Source organism: Equus quagga, chromosome 17, assembly GCF_021613505.1.
Source record: "Equus quagga isolate Etosha38 chromosome 17, UCLA_HA_Equagga_1.0, whole genome shotgun sequence".
In the NCBI taxonomy this organism is placed as follows: domain Eukaryota; kingdom Metazoa; phylum Chordata; class Mammalia; order Perissodactyla; family Equidae; genus Equus; species Equus quagga.
Genome location: NC_060283.1, coordinates 29,058,560 through 29,077,672, shown reverse-complemented (window position 1 = coordinate 29,077,672; position 19,113 = coordinate 29,058,560). Strand labels below are relative to the sequence as shown.

The window sequence follows — 19,113 nt, the reverse complement described above, 5'->3', positions numbered from 1 at the left end:
GTTTTATCCCATTTGTGTTCCCCTGGGGTACTAGGCAGAGCTGTTGACACAGAGATAACCATTTAACCAGGACACATGTTCAAGTTCATGCAACGTGACCGGTTGATCAAGGGCACAATTACAAAAGATGAGACAATTAACAGAGGCCCAGAGATGCTTCCTTACGATGGGAACAGCTACTTCCTAACCCCTATCTGAAAAATGCTAGATGGCAGAGTTTGACCAAATCCTTCAGAAGATTCCAGGTCCTTTGGGAGCTATTATAGGTTCTCTCCACAAGCATCACTAGAGTCCAGAGTCTCCACTCACTTCCACCACCTCACCCTATAAAGAACTGGGCTGGCTCTTATGCACAGAGAAGAGCATGTGGGTGTGTGCGCACACGCAGTATCAATTGTTTGGTCAAACACTGGATCTTTTTAAATCAAAAATTCAGATGATCATATTTTGAGCATCCTTCAGACAACACAATCCTGAAATATACGTTACTCAGCATTGATCAAAGGCTCACCTAACATTTTAAAGAACCAAGCAAATGGTGACCGGGCTGACCCGAGCAGCCCTCTAATAAGCTAGCACCTCAAAGAAATACTTTCACGAGGTGTCTCTGGTTGGGCTCCCCCAGAAGCAGGCCGAGAGACAGGTCTGAGTGCAAGCAGTTTATTTAGGTGGCAATCCCAGAGAGGACCAGCAGTCATGGGGGGAAGAAAGACACATTATCAAGAAAGTTACCACTGGGGGCAGCTGAGGCTCAGTGCCACTGGGAAACTCCGGGAGACAGGGTAGAACCCGCCCAAGAGCGATCCCCCCCAGGGAGCCAGGGACAGGAGTTACGATCTCCCGGCTGCCGTCAATCGTTTGTTGGAGGATGATGGGACAAACATGAACTCCGAGGCCCTGCCAGTGTGTCCACACAGAGGAGCCGGTGGGCTGGAGAGCCAGAGAAGCCCTCGGGCAGAGTCGCAGGAGCATGGGCTTGGGAGCCAGTGGGTCAGCACGCACAGAGATGGTGCAAGCATAATAAAGCCCAGCTACCTCTTTTTTAGCAGAGGTAAAAGGATCTAGTTTCTAGAAATATTTGGTATAAAAAAAGATTAAATTTCTGTTATTTACAAAACTGAAGTGGAGGGGCCGGCCCGGTGGCGCAGCAGTTAAGCACACACGTTCTGCTCTGGTCACCCGGGGTTCGCCGGTTCGGATCCTGGGTGCAGACACGGCACCGCATGGCAAGCCATGCTGTGGTAGGCGTCCCACATATAAAGTAGAGGAAGATGGGCATGGATGTTAGCTCAGGGCCAGTCTTCCTCAGCAAAAAGAGGAGGATTGGCAGCAGTTAGCTCAGGGCTAATCTTCCTTGAAAAAAAAAAAAATTGAAGTGGAAAATATTTCCCCAGCACTTATGTTAGATAAGGAGAGGAAAGGAGTAGGAGTCACAATAAAATAGATAATTTTGCATCTCCAAATGAACTTGTATTCATTTTCATTCAATACAGAATTAGAGCCATAACATCTAAGGCATTTTTCTTTTTGCCTTTGCTGCCAGGAAACTCAGAATCAGAGATGGTTGAGACTGATCTTTTCATCTGGAGCAAATGTTAAAGCTGAATTTAACTGTCTCATTCCATCTGGTATTCTTCACTCCTTCTTGCCTTGCTTTTAAATTATTTTTTCTTTTAATTATCATTATTTATACCCTGCTTAATTTCAGAAATAGCTTGATGTCAACTAAAAAACTGCACATAAAAAGCATACATTTCTTTTCTCAAATTTTATATTAGTGAAATATTTATGGTAGCTAGATACCCACCTGAGAAAAACAGTAAGTCAGGGTACTATTCTCTTTCTTTAATAGGAGCTGGGCTCCAGAGCTGTAAGATTATCTGAGATTTTCATCAAGGAAAACAGATCCAAAGTCAACAAAATTCATCACCCCACCATCTAGCTTGTGATGGAGGCTGGGAGGGAGAGGCGTGTGGTTGGCAATTCTTAGCTCTTGGTATCCCTCCTTCTCACTTGTCACCAAAATCAAGGAAACGATTTGCGACAGAACTTCAGTTCTGTTTGGAAAAGGTGCTAACTTTCTCAGTGGGGCTTTGTTCATTCTGGAAACCCGACTTCACATGAGACCAACCCCCAGAGACGACCATCGGGTGGGTTCTCTTCTCCTCACTTTTCCCTGGTCAGCTTATATTTGAGTTTCTGCCTCTGGACCAAACTAAATATCTTTTACCTTCACAAAGATCCTCCCGAACCAGGAATAATGACACCAACTGGTGACGGAATCCACACTAAAAACCCTTTTTATCCCTTTCCAGCCAATGGAATTCTGGCCCCCTACTGTCTGCCAGCCCGCTGTGGGTGTGAAGGAGACAGGATCCATGTGAAAGGATGCTTGGATGGCACACACTGCCATTTATTCATCCAGTAGCAATTTGGAGGCCGAGCTTACAATTAGCCATTTGATCTTAATCACTGTTGTCCTTGGCCCCCGGGACACTGTGTCTCTCCGATACCACTTTTATGGTGTTTGGATGGCCTACTTAATTAGACAACTCAAAGTCTCTGTGCCTAAGAGACAGGTCAACTCTGAAAAATGTTCAGAAAGTCCTGGTCATTTTCCTTTGATTCAAAATCAGCCTGATGCATCCTCGTTCTGTAGAGTAGATGAGTAACCCATGTAACTGGTAGAAACTTGGCTCCCATCTAGCTAGTGGATCTGCTGGGTAACAGTCTTCCTGGGGTTTCCCCAAATCTCAGAAGGTGTCTGAGTCAGCTCCTGGGGGTGGAGGTGGGGGTGGGAGGTGGGGAATAATGCTAAACTACTGGGGAAAATGCCCCCCGGTGGTATTCATAGCCAATTTTTCAAAAAATAAGAAATGCTCCACCATGAAATTGGCCCGAACAGGGCAACTCTGTTCTGTTGAGCCTTGGGGATAAAGAGAATGACCTTGCAGAAGAGTCCTCAGCACATTCGAGTCCTAAGAGATTCAGCCCACTTAGTAAGTCTCATCACCACCATTGCCCTTACCAAGGCCTCGCTACAGGAAGCTGTAGCCAGGACATGGATGACATGGGAGATTCTCCTCTGCACTTGAGAAAGGCTAAGACTGAATTGTTTTATGATTCTGCAAAATGGAAGGAAAAAAATGTACCGGACACTCTGTCTTATTTCCTCAGTGCCTGGTACCTAACAGACACCCAAAAATGTTTGGCTGAATGAATCTGTAACATGGGGTCCTACCTACCCTACGGCGACGTTGTGACAATTAAATGAGACACTATCACATAAAGCAGAGAGCCTGGCCTATACTGAGAATAGAGATAATAACTACTACTATTGTTTGTGATACTTAGATACCGACAAGAATGCCTTGTGTTTTGCAAAGAGGAAGCTTTCACCTTCTGAAGCAGGGGGAAGGCCAAGTGGTGACTGCCCCAGGAGGCAGAGCCTTCAAGGAAAAGCAGGGGCTCCACAGCCTTTGTCAAGGGGCTGGAGTCAGTCTCGGGGCCCATGAAGGAGGCGATGTTTGTCTCCATCAGAAATTAATTCTGCTTTGCTCTCCAGTTCTACTCTTTGCATCCTCCTCCTCTTCCCTCTGTGGGCATACCGCCCATCTCAGCTCTAATGGATTACCTCTGAACCCAGAACCAGAATAAATCCTGCCTCCTGCCTTAAGTCCTGCCTTAGTGACCTCATCTGCCAAAGCAAAAGCCAAGAGGGCCTTGACAAAGAGCAGGCAAGTGAAGCAAGTTCTTGGTAAAACGATAGTGGGTTTGGCCTTTCCCACACTGATGGGCACTCCATCCCGAGCTCTCGGAGACGGTCAGGCTGGAGTGCTGTTTGCGAGGCCTCACCTGCCCTCTTGTTATGTGGCTGGAATGCCATCCATAACTAAAATAATTGCTGACTAGCAAAAGGCACCCTTATATGCCAACCCCCAAGCATCTTACCCTGAATGAGATGTAACAGTGGTTAAGAGACCCCAGGCCCATGGAGCTCAGCAGAGTTTATGCTAAAATGTCACTTGGTCTATGTAGACCCAGATTCACCCAACAGGGAGTGATCCAAATGAAAGGAAACCTTTCCCCTGAATTAGAGAAACAAACAAACAAACACTGGATCACTATGCAAAGGCAGCTTCTGCTGTGTTCAGCGACAGCTTTTGCTTTTCAGATCTAAATCCAAACGAGATGGCATCTCTCTAAATAGTCCAAGAAGGATGTCAGAGACTCATTTCCATGCTAGGGAGGGTCAGGTGTGAGGAGGTGTGTAAGTCCACTAGCTACTTACACACTTCCGGGGGCTCCTCCAACCTCTGCCGGCTCTGGGTTATCAAGCGCTGTGCGTAACAACTCTGGATTCCCCTGACCAGATAACACGATGGTTTGGGCAACCCGTTCTGGAGCTTCCAATCCAGTCCCCCTGACATCACTCCATCTTGCATCTCTAACAGCCCTCTCTCCCGGCTGTCCTGGCCACAAAGACTCCCCAGCAATCAGGCCCAATGGCGTGTCTTCTCCTAGAATGCAGGATCCTTTTATGACAAGGACATGGGTGGCGTCTACTTGTCATTTACAACCAGATCTTTCTTGCCTGTACGCAGGCGTAGTGGTAGCAATACTTGGTGGATGGCCATGATTCGGGGAGAGCCGTTCACAGAGGAAACTTAGAAAGTCTTGGAAGAACTTTCTTAAACCCTGGGGCCCTGAGCAAGATTGTTCATGATTGTCCAGGTTGTAGAAACTAGTCGTGTTACCCTAAGCCCTTATCTGGAGAATCTGCTGCTTTCTGCCACACCTTCAAATGGCCATAACGGGGCCAGAAGCAGCACTAAGGATGATGGCTCTTATTATTCAACTCAGCGCCTCGTGGATCATCTCACCTCACCCCCACAAACACCTCTGAGAAGGACTTGGCATTATTCTTCTGAACTTATAAGTAGAGAAACTGAGGCTTTTAGGAGTTAAACAACTTGCTCAAGGTCACCCAGCCAGTAAATTGCAGGCTCATGTCAAACCGAGGTCTTTGTGACCACAGACTCCCAGCTCTTCACCCCAGGGTGCACCATCTCGTTACGGACAAGGGTGCACCTGTCCTCCACATATTAGGATGAGAGAGGCCTTTAGAGCTGTGAGAAAGCCAGGAAACGATTCCATTTTACCACGCCTCATCTGAGAGATTTTGGAACAATCTGCACTGATCCCACCAAGCCCAAGCCCGCAGCGTAGTGTTTATCTGTGAGGGAAGAGGCCGTGTGACCCCTGGGGTCTCAGCTCACTCACTGCATCAGCCTCAACGTTTCCACGAAGACCCCAACATTCCTCACCATGTATTCCGACGGGTGACGCGGGTTGCCCCTTTGGAGCTCAAGCATCAAGTGTGCCTCTCATCGTGGGCTCTTTCTTCCCACTTCTTGGGATGGGCTAGTGGGAAACCTGACGCTCCAAAACCCAAATGAATCCAGAGTCCCCATTTTTCTCTAATTGGTGGAAGCCGATTTGTTTTGTTCAAAGGCGCATCAGAGCCCGCAGTGTGAGCATTGTGCCCCAAGATTTAGCCCGTTTCATCGTCCCTCATTAGGATGCAGGGGGGCAACCCCAGCTCCGTCAACTGGGCCAGAGGAACAAAGGCCACATGGAAATTGGAGCGGGGCAATGAATCCCTCACTCTCTACTTTTTCAAAACAAGATTCCGACCATTTACGCGGGAACTCATTTTATCCTTGTGTTCCATACAAAAAAACAGGAAATTTCAGAGGTAAAAAGGGGCCCCAGTTTCTTACATGGTGGCCCAGGGAGGTGGGGGTCACCGAGGGTGTTGGCAGGCGGCTAGCTTGGTGCCACCGCTGAGGACGGGGCACTCCCCTTTCGCTCTCAGAGGAGGTCACCAGGGAGCAGGGGAAGTGGCTCCTCCTTGAGTAACAGCTTAAGGAGAGGCTGGGGGCCGCGGCACTGGAGGCCCCGTGCCCTCTGTTTCTCATTCTTTATTTCCTACCCTGCAAAGTCCGATCGAGAAGTCTCCCCTCAGACCCACTTATTTTCCTTTGAAAATAAATCCACTTCCAACTTGACAAGAACAGACTCTAGTTTCTGAAATGCAGGTTCTAATTTTATTTTGAGGACCTGTGTTTATAAGGGCTTACCTTGTAAACTGGTAAACATCTTAGTGACCATTTTGGCAATCGCTCTCCAAAGTATAAATATGTGTGCCCCTTGAACTAACAGTTCAACACCTAGGAATTTATCTTACAAAAATACCTCTACACGTGAACAAAGAAATGTATGTTAGGATGCTCACTGAAGCTCTCCTCACAATAGTAAAAACTGAAACAGAAGGTCAAGGGCATCGGAAGGGACCGGAAGAAGACATGATTGACATCCTTCGCTATAATGGAGTACTCAGCAATCGCTGCTTCAAATGAGACCAACCAACACGGACTGAAGAACACGGAGAAAACATCCAGAATGTGGGTGCTGAAAACTTGTATGTACACTTTAATCCATTTTTGTTTAAAATAGCTTTCTCAACCTTGGCATGACTGACATTTGGACCTGGTAAGTCTGTTGTGGGCCTGCCCTGTGCCCTGCAGGGTGCTGAGGCGCATCCCCGGCCTCCACCCACTAGATGCCAGGAGCGCCCTCCCCTGCAAGTATGACAATCAACCATGCTTCTAAACGCTGCCAGAAGTCCCCTGAGGGAGGAAGTGGGGGACAAAATCGCCCCCAGTTAAGAGCCACCGGTTCAAAATAATGATACATAGACAACTTAGGGTTGCACACCATAAAGAAAAGTCTGGAAGGATATTCACTAAGTTGTTAACAGTGGTTCCACTGGGAACCAAGATTGGTCAGGAAAAACACTTAGATATTATTCTATATATCTCTGTACTGTTCATTTTTACATTTCTTCTGTAAGCAAGAAGAAATCTATTTCTACTCCACTTCCACTCACAGACACAAAGAAAATAAAAAGAATAGTTTATATCAAGAAACAGTTGATCAGGATTCTCTTTAGGAAAGAGCGACCGGCGGGCCTTACCTGGGAAGGGAAGTCCCTTGAGAGAACTCCCCAGGAGACACGATGGTCTAACCAGAGCTTATCAATCGACCATCCGGAGCCCCACCACGCCATGTGGCGAGAACCGCGTGTGAGAGATGGCGGACATGGGGGAAGGCTGGAATTCTAGCCTCTAGTCCTGAATTTTTGGGGACCAGTGTCTTGCACCGTCTGCTTCAAATCCTTCGTCTGCTGAAAGGAGCATCTGCCTTTCCACAGAGATCTTGGAGGACACGGCTTGAAAGCCACATCCTCGAAGTGGCCCCACTTATCGGATTTGGTACGACAAAAATAAAGACGGAATTCTCATTCATCTCTGATTTGGTTCTTTTAAAGCTGTTTTTTTAAACAAATGCCTAGTCCAATTTGGGCATTTCAGAGTTTTGAGAATCCCAGAATGCATGGGTTTCTTGTTAACTTTGACTTTCCTCCAGGGAGATTTTTTCAATTCATAGATATACTCGTGAGAAAAACAATAAAGTAAAGCTTGGTTTTTTTCCTTTTTTGTTTTCCTAGATGATAGCCTTCTCTGGAGAAATGGTTATGGTTTGTTTAGAAATTACAAGGAAAACTGCCACAGCCAATTTTTGTGATGCTCCCTCGTTGAGTTAATTGGAATTGAAGCTGAATTTCCTAGCGGGAACAACAAACCTCAATCTTATAGAAAATAATAAAACATTTGGTCCCCCACATGGATGCCAGCAAATGACACATCAGATATCCAACACCAACATCTTCTTCACCCAGTTACAACTACAAGCTACTAAGGGAATTATGGTTTTTAAACGACACTTTGAAAAGTGGCGGGGAACAAGTGCCTTGTCCCTCTCTGCGGGTGTTTTGAGACCAGAAGTAATTGGAGACAGTCTGTGAATCAACTTACGAATCAGTTCATAATGACATAGTTTACATTCTTTTCCACCACGTTTATTTGTTTGGTTTGGTTTGGTTTCTGGATAGAAGAACAATGCTGAGAAGTCAAGTTGGGCTCATAAGCTACTCATAAATATTTTAGTCACAATCTCTTCTTTGTGGACCAATTTCTTTTTTTACCCCTGATTTGACCCAGCCTCTTAAAGGCACATTTGCTGGTGTTTTACTTCTCTCCGATTTTACCTCTGTTTATCCAAGTCCTAATATTGTGCAGGCAGTTCATCAAGAAACTAAGCCTTCCCTTCTTCTGTTCCTCCCCCAAATCTAAAGGGTAAAGCTTAGGATTTGCCATTGTCAAGACTCCAGAATCATTCTACATACAAATTCTTGAAACAAAAAGAAAGCAACATTTCTCTGCCGTGCACACAACACAGCAGGCTCAAACGAGGCAGCAGCCACGCGGCAGAACATCTTTTCCTAGGATCCGACAGGACCACAGTCAGGTCCGCGGCGCCAAGCCAAAGCGAGGGGTGCTTTCAATGGAAGGCCATGGCACACTCAGGACACACTACCGAAACCACGGCTTCTGTCTGCATTGTGTGCAAGGGAAATTCATGAAATTAATTGAAAAACCTATGAACCTTATAGAATGCTGTTAGACCAGGCCCCTTACAGGACGGCCCCAAAGTACCTGTGCGTGCTGGTTAGAAGTGACTGGGGCAGACATGCTGGTGCTCTGCCCTTGGGTAGTTCTGTTTCTGTGGCCCTTTCCTCCTCCACACTGCCGCCCAGTCTGCACTGCTCCTCTTCCAACGCCTGCACCTGCCATCTGACTGCTCTATGGCTGCTGGAACCACCCAGCCCACAAGCACAGAAGGTCTGGCGTGTTCTCCTTCTTGCCCGGGGCAGCCCTCAGCCAATCACTGACTGCAGTGGGAAGGAAAGCCCACCCTACTTGCTTTAAAGCCAGGACACACTCTGAGCTGTAGTTTACATTCCAGATCTCACGGCTGGTTGACACGGAGGCTGGATTTTGTCCGAAATCATGCCTCTGTTTGGCTTCCTTCCCTTCCCCGCCCAGCTTCCCCCCTCCCCTACCAGCTTCTCCTGGGAGCACGTCCTAATACATCAGCTGCACACACGTTCGCCTCTCCGCATCTGCTTTGGGGGAACCCTGTCTAGGCCATTATCTGTCCTCCTTTGCTTTCCCTCCAATTTTGATGCTTCTTGTTCTGCGCATCTCATCTGCGCTGATAGCTGCAGTCCGGGACACCTTTTTTAGGTTTCAAACTTCTGTTAGGACACGTGCCCTCCACAGGGTCTTGGTTACCAGAGACCCTTGAGACGTGATTTCTGGTCATAGTGTCTGAGCTCCTCTTTGCCACTGGCCAGTGCATATGGCTGCACCTTATATGACAGTTGGCATGCACTCTTCCCAAGGACAAAGGGTTTGCCCTGTCACACACATGTTTGGGCTCAGCAGGTTTTAGTTTCTCTCCTTCTCTGGCCAGTTTGAATCTAATATCAGAGAAGAGTCATGTCCTGCCCTTCAGGCACGTGAACTAGAAAGCCCAGCGGCCTTGGAGGGAGTCACTTCCTTGAGCGGGTTTCCTCTTATTTCTGCTGTTTGGTTGACCCCAGGTTACTGAGGGCTACTACTGTTCTGCTTTTGACTTCTGTCTGCAAGAACTGGAGCACTTGGGTGACTCACTGAGACAGCCAGGATACAGCTCAGGCAGGAGGTGGGGGGACTTAAGTGGTGACAGCAGAAGGAGAGCTGATGTAGAGAACGATGGCCACGGAGCTCCAAAGTGGGAAAGATTTCTTTCCCCTATGACTCCTCTGCTCTGCACCCCCTCCCGCAGCCCCATCTCATTGCAGGCCTGCTCCAGAACCATCACAGAGGCATAGATCTTACCTCTAACTCAGGAGAAGCTCCTTCAAGGAAAGACTGCATTTCCACAGAACCCAACACACAGCAACCCCTCAATAAAGATTGGTCGGTGTGTCTGTGACTCAGCTAACCTGACCCCACGTTTACAGGGTGATCATGTAATTTGTCATCCGATTCAGGACACTTTTGAGCATGAAAGAGAGTGTTACTAATAATTTTGCTCAGACAAAACGCATAAACTGGGATGTCCCTGGGAACCAGGGCTCATGGTCATCCTATATCTTCACACCCTCAATTCAGGGCTTCAGACTGTGCAGTAACCCATTGGAGTCTAGGAATGGTGCCCAGGAGCATAAGTCCAAATTCAGATCTTGGGAGGGAGAGGGAGTTCAGACTCTGAGCCAGACGACAATGTATGATAGTGACTTTCTACTGTTGACCCTTTATCAAGGTTTTGGGCTCTGACGATTATTTGGGCCACTGAAGACATATCTTTTTGAGAGGGATTTGCAGCAGGTAATGGGTGGAAATGTCAGTGGGAAAACCTGAGTTGTTCCTGACATCCTGATGCAGGCAGCCCAACCTTTCTGGGGTCCGCTCAACAGGAGTGTCCACATTATGCGCCATCTTGCACAGACCACCCTAGACACCAAGAAACGGCATACCCAGCGAGTTCTCAAAGCCCTCTTCATGGCAGCACCACTGACACCTTAACTCCTGCCCTGGAGGCATACTCACGATTTTCACAGTGCTGCCCGGTGTAGCCTGCCAGGCAGGCGCACTTGTAAGATCCGGTTCTGTCAAGGAGGCAAGTGCCGTCATGGAAACAAGGCGACGAGGAACATGCTGCAAGAGAAAAGGCAATTCTCTCAGTGCCACTGCATGGTGACTCGATTTCTTCAAGCCTGGAGTCTCGACCAGAGTCTTTCTCTTGTCTTTTAAAGTTTTCTCATGACTTTTTCGCTCCTTTGATTGAATTCCTGTTACCATTGTTTGAGAATGCCTAAAATAGGTATTCATTAAATGTCAGATGTTGGTGATTTTATTCGATGTTTTCGATTGTATTCGAAGATGTATTTTCCAGACACCTCTGGCCTGAAGAGCCGGAGGCCCACGACTGGAGGAGAAGCGGCTCTCGCCTCCCCGGGGACTCTTTCAAGGAAGCCCAGCGTGCTGGGGACGGAGCGATGGAACTGGGAGACGATCTTCACGACACTGTGGAAAGTGTACTCAAGAAGTTCCAAACACACATCCTGTCAACATCCGTCCTTGAGATGTTGATGTGTTTAACTAAGAAAGGGTTCTGGGCTCAAACGTGTTGGGGAAATGCTATCGGTGTCAAATGATAATTAGGCGGATTTCTTTACTGCAGAACTTCCCAGAACGTTATACCCTAGTGGGCACTGCAAATTTTTAAGAAAGCACATAACATTCCACCTTCCACAAGCTTATCTGACCTCAGAAGCTGCACTACAGAGCATACTGGGTGCCATTTTCCTACAGAAAACACTTCGGGAAGCACTGGTCAGCTTGCTGCCCACCAACCCTCCTTTCACGTACCCCGGTATAGAACCAGATCGCTCGGCCCACTTCGACAAGCCTGTGTTGAGCACTTGCCCTGCGTGAGGCACCGGAGAGATACAAAGCTGACCAGGAGATCCTACTCACCAGATCAAAGCTTTTTGAAGAAAAGTGCACAATGACTACAACCTGAAGTGTAATACAGTTCGTGTCAGAAAAGAGGAGGAAGTGGGATAAGACGTTCAAAAAAGGGCAAAGCCACAGCCCGTTGGAACAGAGAAAAGAGAAAAGGTTCTGCAGAGGAGCAGGGATCTGACAGGGCCCAGCAGGAGGAGACTCTAGCCGGAGGGAAGAACTGAGTACAAGGGGACACTCGAGGTGTCTAAGGAACGGGAAGTGCTCCGTCTGACCCTTGGATGATGCAGCCCAGAGTTCCCCAGAGTTCTCCAGGGGAGGCTGAGGAGTGCTTCAGGGGAGGAAGAGGCCTCCTGACCACTCGCCAGGCACAAGCCAGCGAGCCGCTGCCACCCCCACTGGCTTCCCTGACAGCCAGCTCTTGCTGCCTGCAGGAAACACCCACGGACGTGTCTTGAGTGTCACCTGCTCAGCCTCAACTGGCAGGTATCACCAAGGGGCAAGGATTCATCCACAGGCCAACCCCCCACAGCAGCAAAGCATCTAGAACTCCCAGGCCACACTCAAGCCCTGCACAGCTCCCAGGGGATGTCCTGGGAAGGAGGCAGGCACACAGACTATAAGGAGCAACTGCTGAGAGCTCATGTGGGAACATTCTAAGGGAAGGGCAGGGTGGGGGCGGGGTCTGCTGGACTTGCTGAAAGGACAGGGCTGAAGAAAGGCTGATTCCAACACCACCACCTCGTCTCCTGAGACTTCAGTGTCATACCTTCCAGAAAGAAGCTTTAATGATCAAAATGTCAGTGCAATCTTTCTTTTCTTTTTCTTTTCTTTTTCTTTTTTTTTTTGGCTGACGAAGATTGGCCCTGAGCCAACATCTGTACCCATCTTACTCTATCTTGTATGTGGGATGCCACCACAGCATGGCTTGATGAGTGGTGTGTAGGTCTGCACTCAGGATCCAAATCCATGAACCCCAGGCTGCTGAAGCAGAGTGTGCAAACTTAACCACTATGCCACTGGGCTGGCCTCCATTACAAACTTTTTAAGTGCAGCATTAAAAACAACTAGAGCTTCAAGCCTGAGCTTATTCTGTAAAACCTGACACAGTTCACCCAATCTCAGAACAGTGAGAGCTGGGGTAATTTCTTAAATTGCGCATTTTGTTCATTTTGGCCAAATCTTACTTCCTAACGTGAACAGGGCAGGAGTTAAAGTCAGGCTTAGAGTCGCTCATAAGCAAGTGGCATTTGCCATTGTGGTTTAAGACTTTTCGTACCTGTTTCACAGATGACAAAGGGGGGTTCAGACAGGCCTGGGTAGGGCAGCTATGAGTGCTTCCCGCGTACCTGGTGCTGTGCTGAGCTCTCCATCTGCTCTGTGGCCCAGAGCCTCCTGAAGGAGCAGGATCCATGGTTAGGCCCTTACTCACTGATAAGGAAATGGAGGCCCAGAGAAGTAGAGGAATTCGCCCAAGGTCACACAGCTTAATCTGCCAGGGGTCCAAAGCTAATGCCCTTAACCAGGAGAGACCCCTAGTGTGAGCACTACAGCCAAACTGTACAAATTCCTGGTTCCACCTCCACAGCTATGTGACCTTGGACAAATCACCCAGCCTCTCTGTGCTCTAGCATCTGTACAAGGGAGACCATAATTACTAGTTCTGGTTCTGGTGAGCAATTCTGGAACATACTGCGCCATTTCCCCCTTCCTCCTCAACATGCAGGTTGCTTCTGAGAACCCGGCATGCTGGCTTTTAATAAAGCTGAGCGGGGAGAAGGGGGTACACAGAGAAGAGATGCTTGTCTGGAGCAAAGCCATAAAATGCTTCAGTTGCCTCCAGGGCCTTACCTGTGACCTCCTCAAAAATGGCATGGAAGCCGTCGAAATTCTTGGAGCCATCTGAATGGAACAGGATGTGGAGCGAGGATCCCGAGCTTCGGATGGGGGCTGGCCGCTCGTTGCCACAGAAACGCTTGATGATCTGGCCGTCGCTGTCGTCCCCGTCACGGACCTCAACATAGTCATACTGGCACATGTAGTCAAACTCCAGGCTCAGCATGACAAACCTGTGGGGGGAGAGGGTGACAGCAGGGAGCAGGTGAGCCCTGGACAGTCCTGGGAGCCCTGGGCGAGCTCAAGCCCAGATGATGAACAGGTCTCTGGAAGCGCGGTGCCATCGGCCCGATCTATAGGAAACAGCCCTGGAGGGCTTGAGGGCAGATGAATTTCCTTCCATGGGGGAGGTGTGTATACGCACACCGCGTGCGTCTGCACGCACGTCAGTGCCCAGGGAGGGGCTGCCATATTCCAAGCACAGGATCTTTGCATGTACCAGCGCCTCCTCCAGGGGTACCTTTCCTCCCAGTCCGCATGGCTGCTTCCTCCCCATCCTCAGTCCTCAGCTTATATTCTCTCCTCAAAGAAGCTTCCTTGACAACTCCTTCTCAAGGAGACCCCTTGTTTTCTTCATGACGTCTACACAAATTTTAATTTCCCATATTATTTCCTTGACTTTGTGAGTGTGTGTGCACGTGTGCATGCACGCCTCTCTCTCCACCAGACTGCGAGTTCCTCGAGGGCAGGGCAGAACGTCTGTCTCCTTCCACCAACGCTGCACAGAGCCTAACGCAGTGCCTGGCGTATGCAGCTGCTAAGCAAATGCTGTTGATTAGATGACTGAGTGGCTACCATACTGTAATTTTACAACTGCAGAATGAACAAGCTGACATTGTCTTGCAATGCTAACTAGGAAAAACGCTGCACACTCCTCTGTTTGACCCGAGGATCAGAAGGTAATTATCGTCTTGGTAACAATAATTCTTGCCCCACAGAGTAGAAAAAGTAGCACCATATCAGAATTTCAGAACTGAGGGATTTCTGATAAATCTATGATTACCCAAAAGAGGTCTGGGTTTGGAAATACTGGGAAAGCTCAGCTCAAAAAAGCAGAAGACGACTCCCAGCTCCCAATGCGCAGAGACGAGAAGCGAGGCGGCCGCGCCCCAGGCAGGGGAGGAAACGGGGTTTCTCAGGAGATTCCAGGGATGCCCGGGCGTCGAGTTCGCGAGCGGGCCCCCTGTCCCTTCTCCTTCGCATTTTGGAGAAGAAGTAGGAAGGACAGAAAAGCTCGGAACAGCCACGAGCACAGCGGCAGTAGGCTGTTTTTACCGCCCTGCACAGCGACCTCAGGCGCCCGAATTACAGAGCCCTGGGGCGCAGGGGCAGCCAGCACACGCCGCTCACTCTCACAGCTCTCACTGAAAGGAACCCTGATAACTGATATGGCCACAGCTTATTTTACAGAAATTCGGATCATAAAACCTCTCGTAAGGGAGGGTGAGTGCGACCCATCACTCTGTGCAGCAGCCCTAACCTCCAAGGACCTGACTTCTCCCCAGGCGATGCGCTGACTCACCCTGGGCCTTGGGAAGTCGCTGCCTTCTCCGGGCTTGGGTGTCTCTGCCTGAAAGGAGAGGAGGGGGGACAAGGCCACCACCCAACAGAGATCACAGCTCTTCCTGAAACTGAAATACGAGACGGTGCAACTCGTATTTACGTTGACACATTCGTTCACTTATTCGACAGACGTTCGTGGCCTGCGGCTCTGTGTCAGACGCTGTTCGAGGTGCGGAAAGTGCAGAGTGGCCCAACGGGACTCAGTGCCTGCCCTCACGGAGATGAGCTCTGATTTGAAGGACAGACAATAAGCAGGGAGACCAGAAAACAGGGTGACTTCAGAGTATTCAATGCTGTGAGGAAAATGAACCAAGTCAGAGCACAAAGAGTGATGGGAGGATAAGCTTTTTATACAAGATGGTCAGGGAAGACCTCTCTGTGGACATCGGGGCAGACACCCCAATGATGAAAGGGAGCCAGCCATGTGAACGTCCTGGGGAAGAGCGGTCTGGGCAGGGGAATCTGTAAGTGCAAAGGCCCTGAGGCAGAAATGAGCTTGGCATATCTGAGGAGCAGAGGGAACATCAGAGACACTGTAAGGTGGTAGGTGAAGGGGAGAACGGTATGAACCGAGGCCAGTGAGGAGACCGGGAGCCAGATTCTGCATGGCCAGGAGTTTGGATTTTATTCCAAGCCTGACAGGAAGCTACTGGAAGATTTCAACAACAGAATAACGATCTGACTTAGGATGTTACTGGATCACTCTAGCCGCTCTGAGGAGAGGAGATAGCAGAGCTGGCAAGAGGGGAAGGAGGGAAGCCAGCAGGGAGGCCAGGAGAGCATCCGGGGGATGGCGGCAGTGGAGATGGATGTGCGTGGACTTGAGATTATTTTACGGGTGAGAAAAGAGATTTTGTGGTCACCTGGCTGAGGGAGGTGACGGAAAGCAGGGCACCAGGGATGACCGCTCAGTTTGTGGGCTGAACATCATACGTATGCTTCAGAGCGTCCCCATCACTACCAGTATCCCCGGTCAGCAGGTGCAGGTTTGACTAGAGGGAAAGAAATCAGCATCTTTCCCAGCCTCCCCGGGGCCCTCCCCTCGGCAGGTGATATGCTTCTCAATCCTGCTGCCGTTTTGGATTTTGGTCTTGTGGGGATTTCCTTTGCATCCTGGATCTTGGAGAAGCTCTTCAAAGGCCCCTGAAGCAGCCGTTTGCCCTGGTCCCTGAGCTGCTGAAATATTAACATGCAGCATTTAACGCCCGCCCTTCTCATCGCTGGCAGACCCAGCCTGGAGCCCATTAAACAGAACAGTGTGGCATCCCCTCCTTGCTCCTTGAGCTAACCTTGCTGTAGGAACCCCCAATTAATGAGCCTCACTCCCGTCCCCAGGGCCCCAGGGAGTGGGGAGACCAGCAACCAAGTACCAGTTTTGACGAGGAGGTTTGACAAGGGCACCTGTTTTGCTGGGTCCTTCCAATGTGGGGCACTGTGTTGGCCCCCCTGGAGGACAGAGAGCCATTCGAGGAGCTAGCTGGTGTGTGGCAACCTCTAGGTGCATTGATCTTTCCAGAAAATACTTATTAAAAGCTTGTGCCCTAGCAGACTAGAGATTTCCAGTACCGCCAGCTCCTGGTAGTTAGAAAAGGGAAGAGCTAAGTGGACAACGTCCCTAGAGATCCCAGGGGTGCACGAGCCGCTCTGTTTCCCTAGAGAGAAAAGGAGAGGTGTCTGCGAGGAGAGAGGAGATGTGCCATAGGTAAGAAAGAGCTCTTTCAACGTTTATTCACGCAACAAGTATCTGTCAAGTGTCTATGCCGCGCCCCGTGTGCTGCTCCAGACACTAGCATGCAGCCATGGACGGTCCTCACAGAACAGGACCCTCTCGTGTTATTTTTCCAGTTACAGTAAAACTAGGTCTATACTTCGGACTATGGCGTAAACTAAATATTTGTTAACATTTGCTAAATTAAATAAAGCTGCCTAAGGAAAAACAGCCGTGTTCCACCAAGTGAGAGAACTGGTTTATTTGTTGTGGGGATGGTGCTCGTTCTCTGAGAACGTCGGTGAAAGGAGCTGACAGCAGAAACTCCAGTCTAGAGTGTAAACTCCTTGAAGGTTAGGCCTGTGCCTTTTCTTCCCTCACATCCCCCCACAGAACCCAACCCCACACCGCGTGCTGGACTCGGTGAAGGCTTGTGGGCCCGAGACGGCTCTCGGAATTTTGTTTTGCTGCTGTGATCCTCGGGTCAGAATCGTCTGAGCCGCCCTGCTCTGGGGCCGTGACTGGAGCACTGAACTGACTGCATTTCCGAGCGGGCCTTATCCCACGGAATCAGAGAGGCCAAGAGAAAGGCTCCGAGGTGCCTTTCCTGCTTTTAAGAACACAGTGCTGATGGTTAGCCCTTGGGCACCAGGATCCAGGCCCTCAGTCGCGTTCCTGCACTTCCTTGTAACCCCACACTCCCTAATTCTGACCCCAGCCCCTCACCTTAGCTGGATGATAAACCCAGGTTTGGCATGAATGGTCCATTCGCAGTGAGCATTCAGGGGGTAGCTCTCCAACAAAATCTGACCCTTCGGGGCTCGCAGAACCTGGCCACATCCTGAGAAGAGAAGAGAAGAGAAGATTGGGGTGCAGACATTGGAGTCAAGAGGAAAGAGAAGGTAGAAAGTCCCAAAGAGCCTTAAAGCTCATCTCACACCCTTGAGAACAGAACCGCTTCCCCAGCGCCTGGCAGTGTGCGAGGCGACCTGTGTAGGTTAATTCACTTACTGAACCCAACAGCTTGGGGAGGGGCGTGCCATCATTCCAGTCTCCAGCTGGGAAAACGGACAGCCCGAGAGTTGAGTGAATAAGTTGTCTAGCTACTCAGTGACAGAGCAGAGATTCAAACCCGTGTCTGAATATGAACTCGGAGCCATGCCATCATCCCGCCCTCCAAGACTGCCCAGTGCAGCCTGCCGCCTCCACCCAAACGGCTCAGAAAGCAGACCCTCCCACCGCTCTGCTCCATGGGACACTGTGGCCTTTGTCTGGAGGCGAAGCCTGCACAAGACCCTCTGGTCTCTACCCCACAAACATAACCCCAAAGCAACTCTTTGCTGACCGCCCCCATCCAGTGAGAAGACGGATGTGTTAATTTGTTCTATGAGCAATTATGTAACAAATGCCTCTCCACCGCCCAGCACTGGAAGGGGGACACAAGCTCCGACCACTCAGACTGGATTCGATCTCCCATTTTTTTCTGGCTCCCAACCCCTTTCTTCAAATAAACTCTTTTGAAGACCACCAATTAAAAAAGCTTGGGTTCGGGAGGGACTCCTGGCTGAAGCAGAAGCAAGAGTCAAGCCCTCTGCCCTCACCTGCACCTCGGCCCAAGGGACCGCTGGGGACCCTCAGAGCTGAAGGCCACGGGGCTGCGTGGCCGCTGAATCTCACCTTCCAGTGTTAAGACGGGCACAGGTGTGTAAGAGGCACCCTCGCTTTACAACAACGTTTGGGGGAAACATTTTGAAGTGGGCAAAAAAAATTATCTGGTCATGTAAATAAATTATATTTCCTACCAGAGTTGATAAACTAATCCTGGGCCCAATCTTGCCCACTGCCTGTTTTTTCAAAGAAAGCTTTATTGCAACAGTCGCGCCCATTCTTTTCTGCATTGGTTACGGTTGCTTTCGAGCTATAATAGCAAAGTTGAGTCGTTGTGACAAGAGACAGTAGGGCCTACGAAAACGAAAACACTTACTATCTGCCCCTTTACAGAAAAGCTTATCTTCCCCTGTTCTATATAGAAATCCAGTTTGACATCATAAACTCTGGATATACAGTTATATTCAACAACCACCCTCCAAAAGTATAAAATTCCATTGCTAAAAAGAAAAACGTTAACATCAGTGGACACTGATACTACGATGACAGTGACACCTCCTCAGTGTTAGGCAAAGAGCCCAAGTGCTGCTTTTGGCAAGCGAGGTCTGAGGCTTCTTACTAACGCCAGCTTGCACAATTCATCTCTTTGCTACAATTTGTATTGCTGCTGCCCTGCTCCACCAATGGGAATCATCATCCACCATTTTCCATTTGGGGCTCTTGTCTAAGCCCAGCTTCCATCACCTCTCTCTGTAACCCCAGCCTCCTCCTTGGCCTCCACCATCTCTCTGTAACCCCAGCCTCCTCCTTGGCCTCCACCATCTCTCTCTGCAACCCCAGCCTCCTCCTCGGCCTCCA

General features: G+C 49.4%; 1 protein-coding gene across 2 annotated transcripts in view; it reads right to left on the bottom strand.

Annotated features, from left to right (window-relative positions):
- PAMR1 (peptidase domain containing associated with muscle regeneration 1) overlaps positions 1-19,113 on the bottom strand; it is a 77,550-nt gene that overhangs the window by 16,005 nt on the left and 42,432 nt on the right. For both annotated transcript variants that reach the window (XM_046643003.1, XM_046643002.1), the window contains exons 4-6: positions 17,374-17,488; positions 13,332-13,549; positions 10,563-10,670 (exon numbers count right to left, since the gene is read on the bottom strand). In XM_046643003.1, coding sequence (XP_046498959.1) covers positions 10,563-10,670; positions 13,332-13,549; positions 17,374-17,488 — 441 coding nt within the window. The remainder of the gene's footprint in view (positions 1-10,562; positions 10,671-13,331; positions 13,550-17,373; positions 17,489-19,113) is intronic.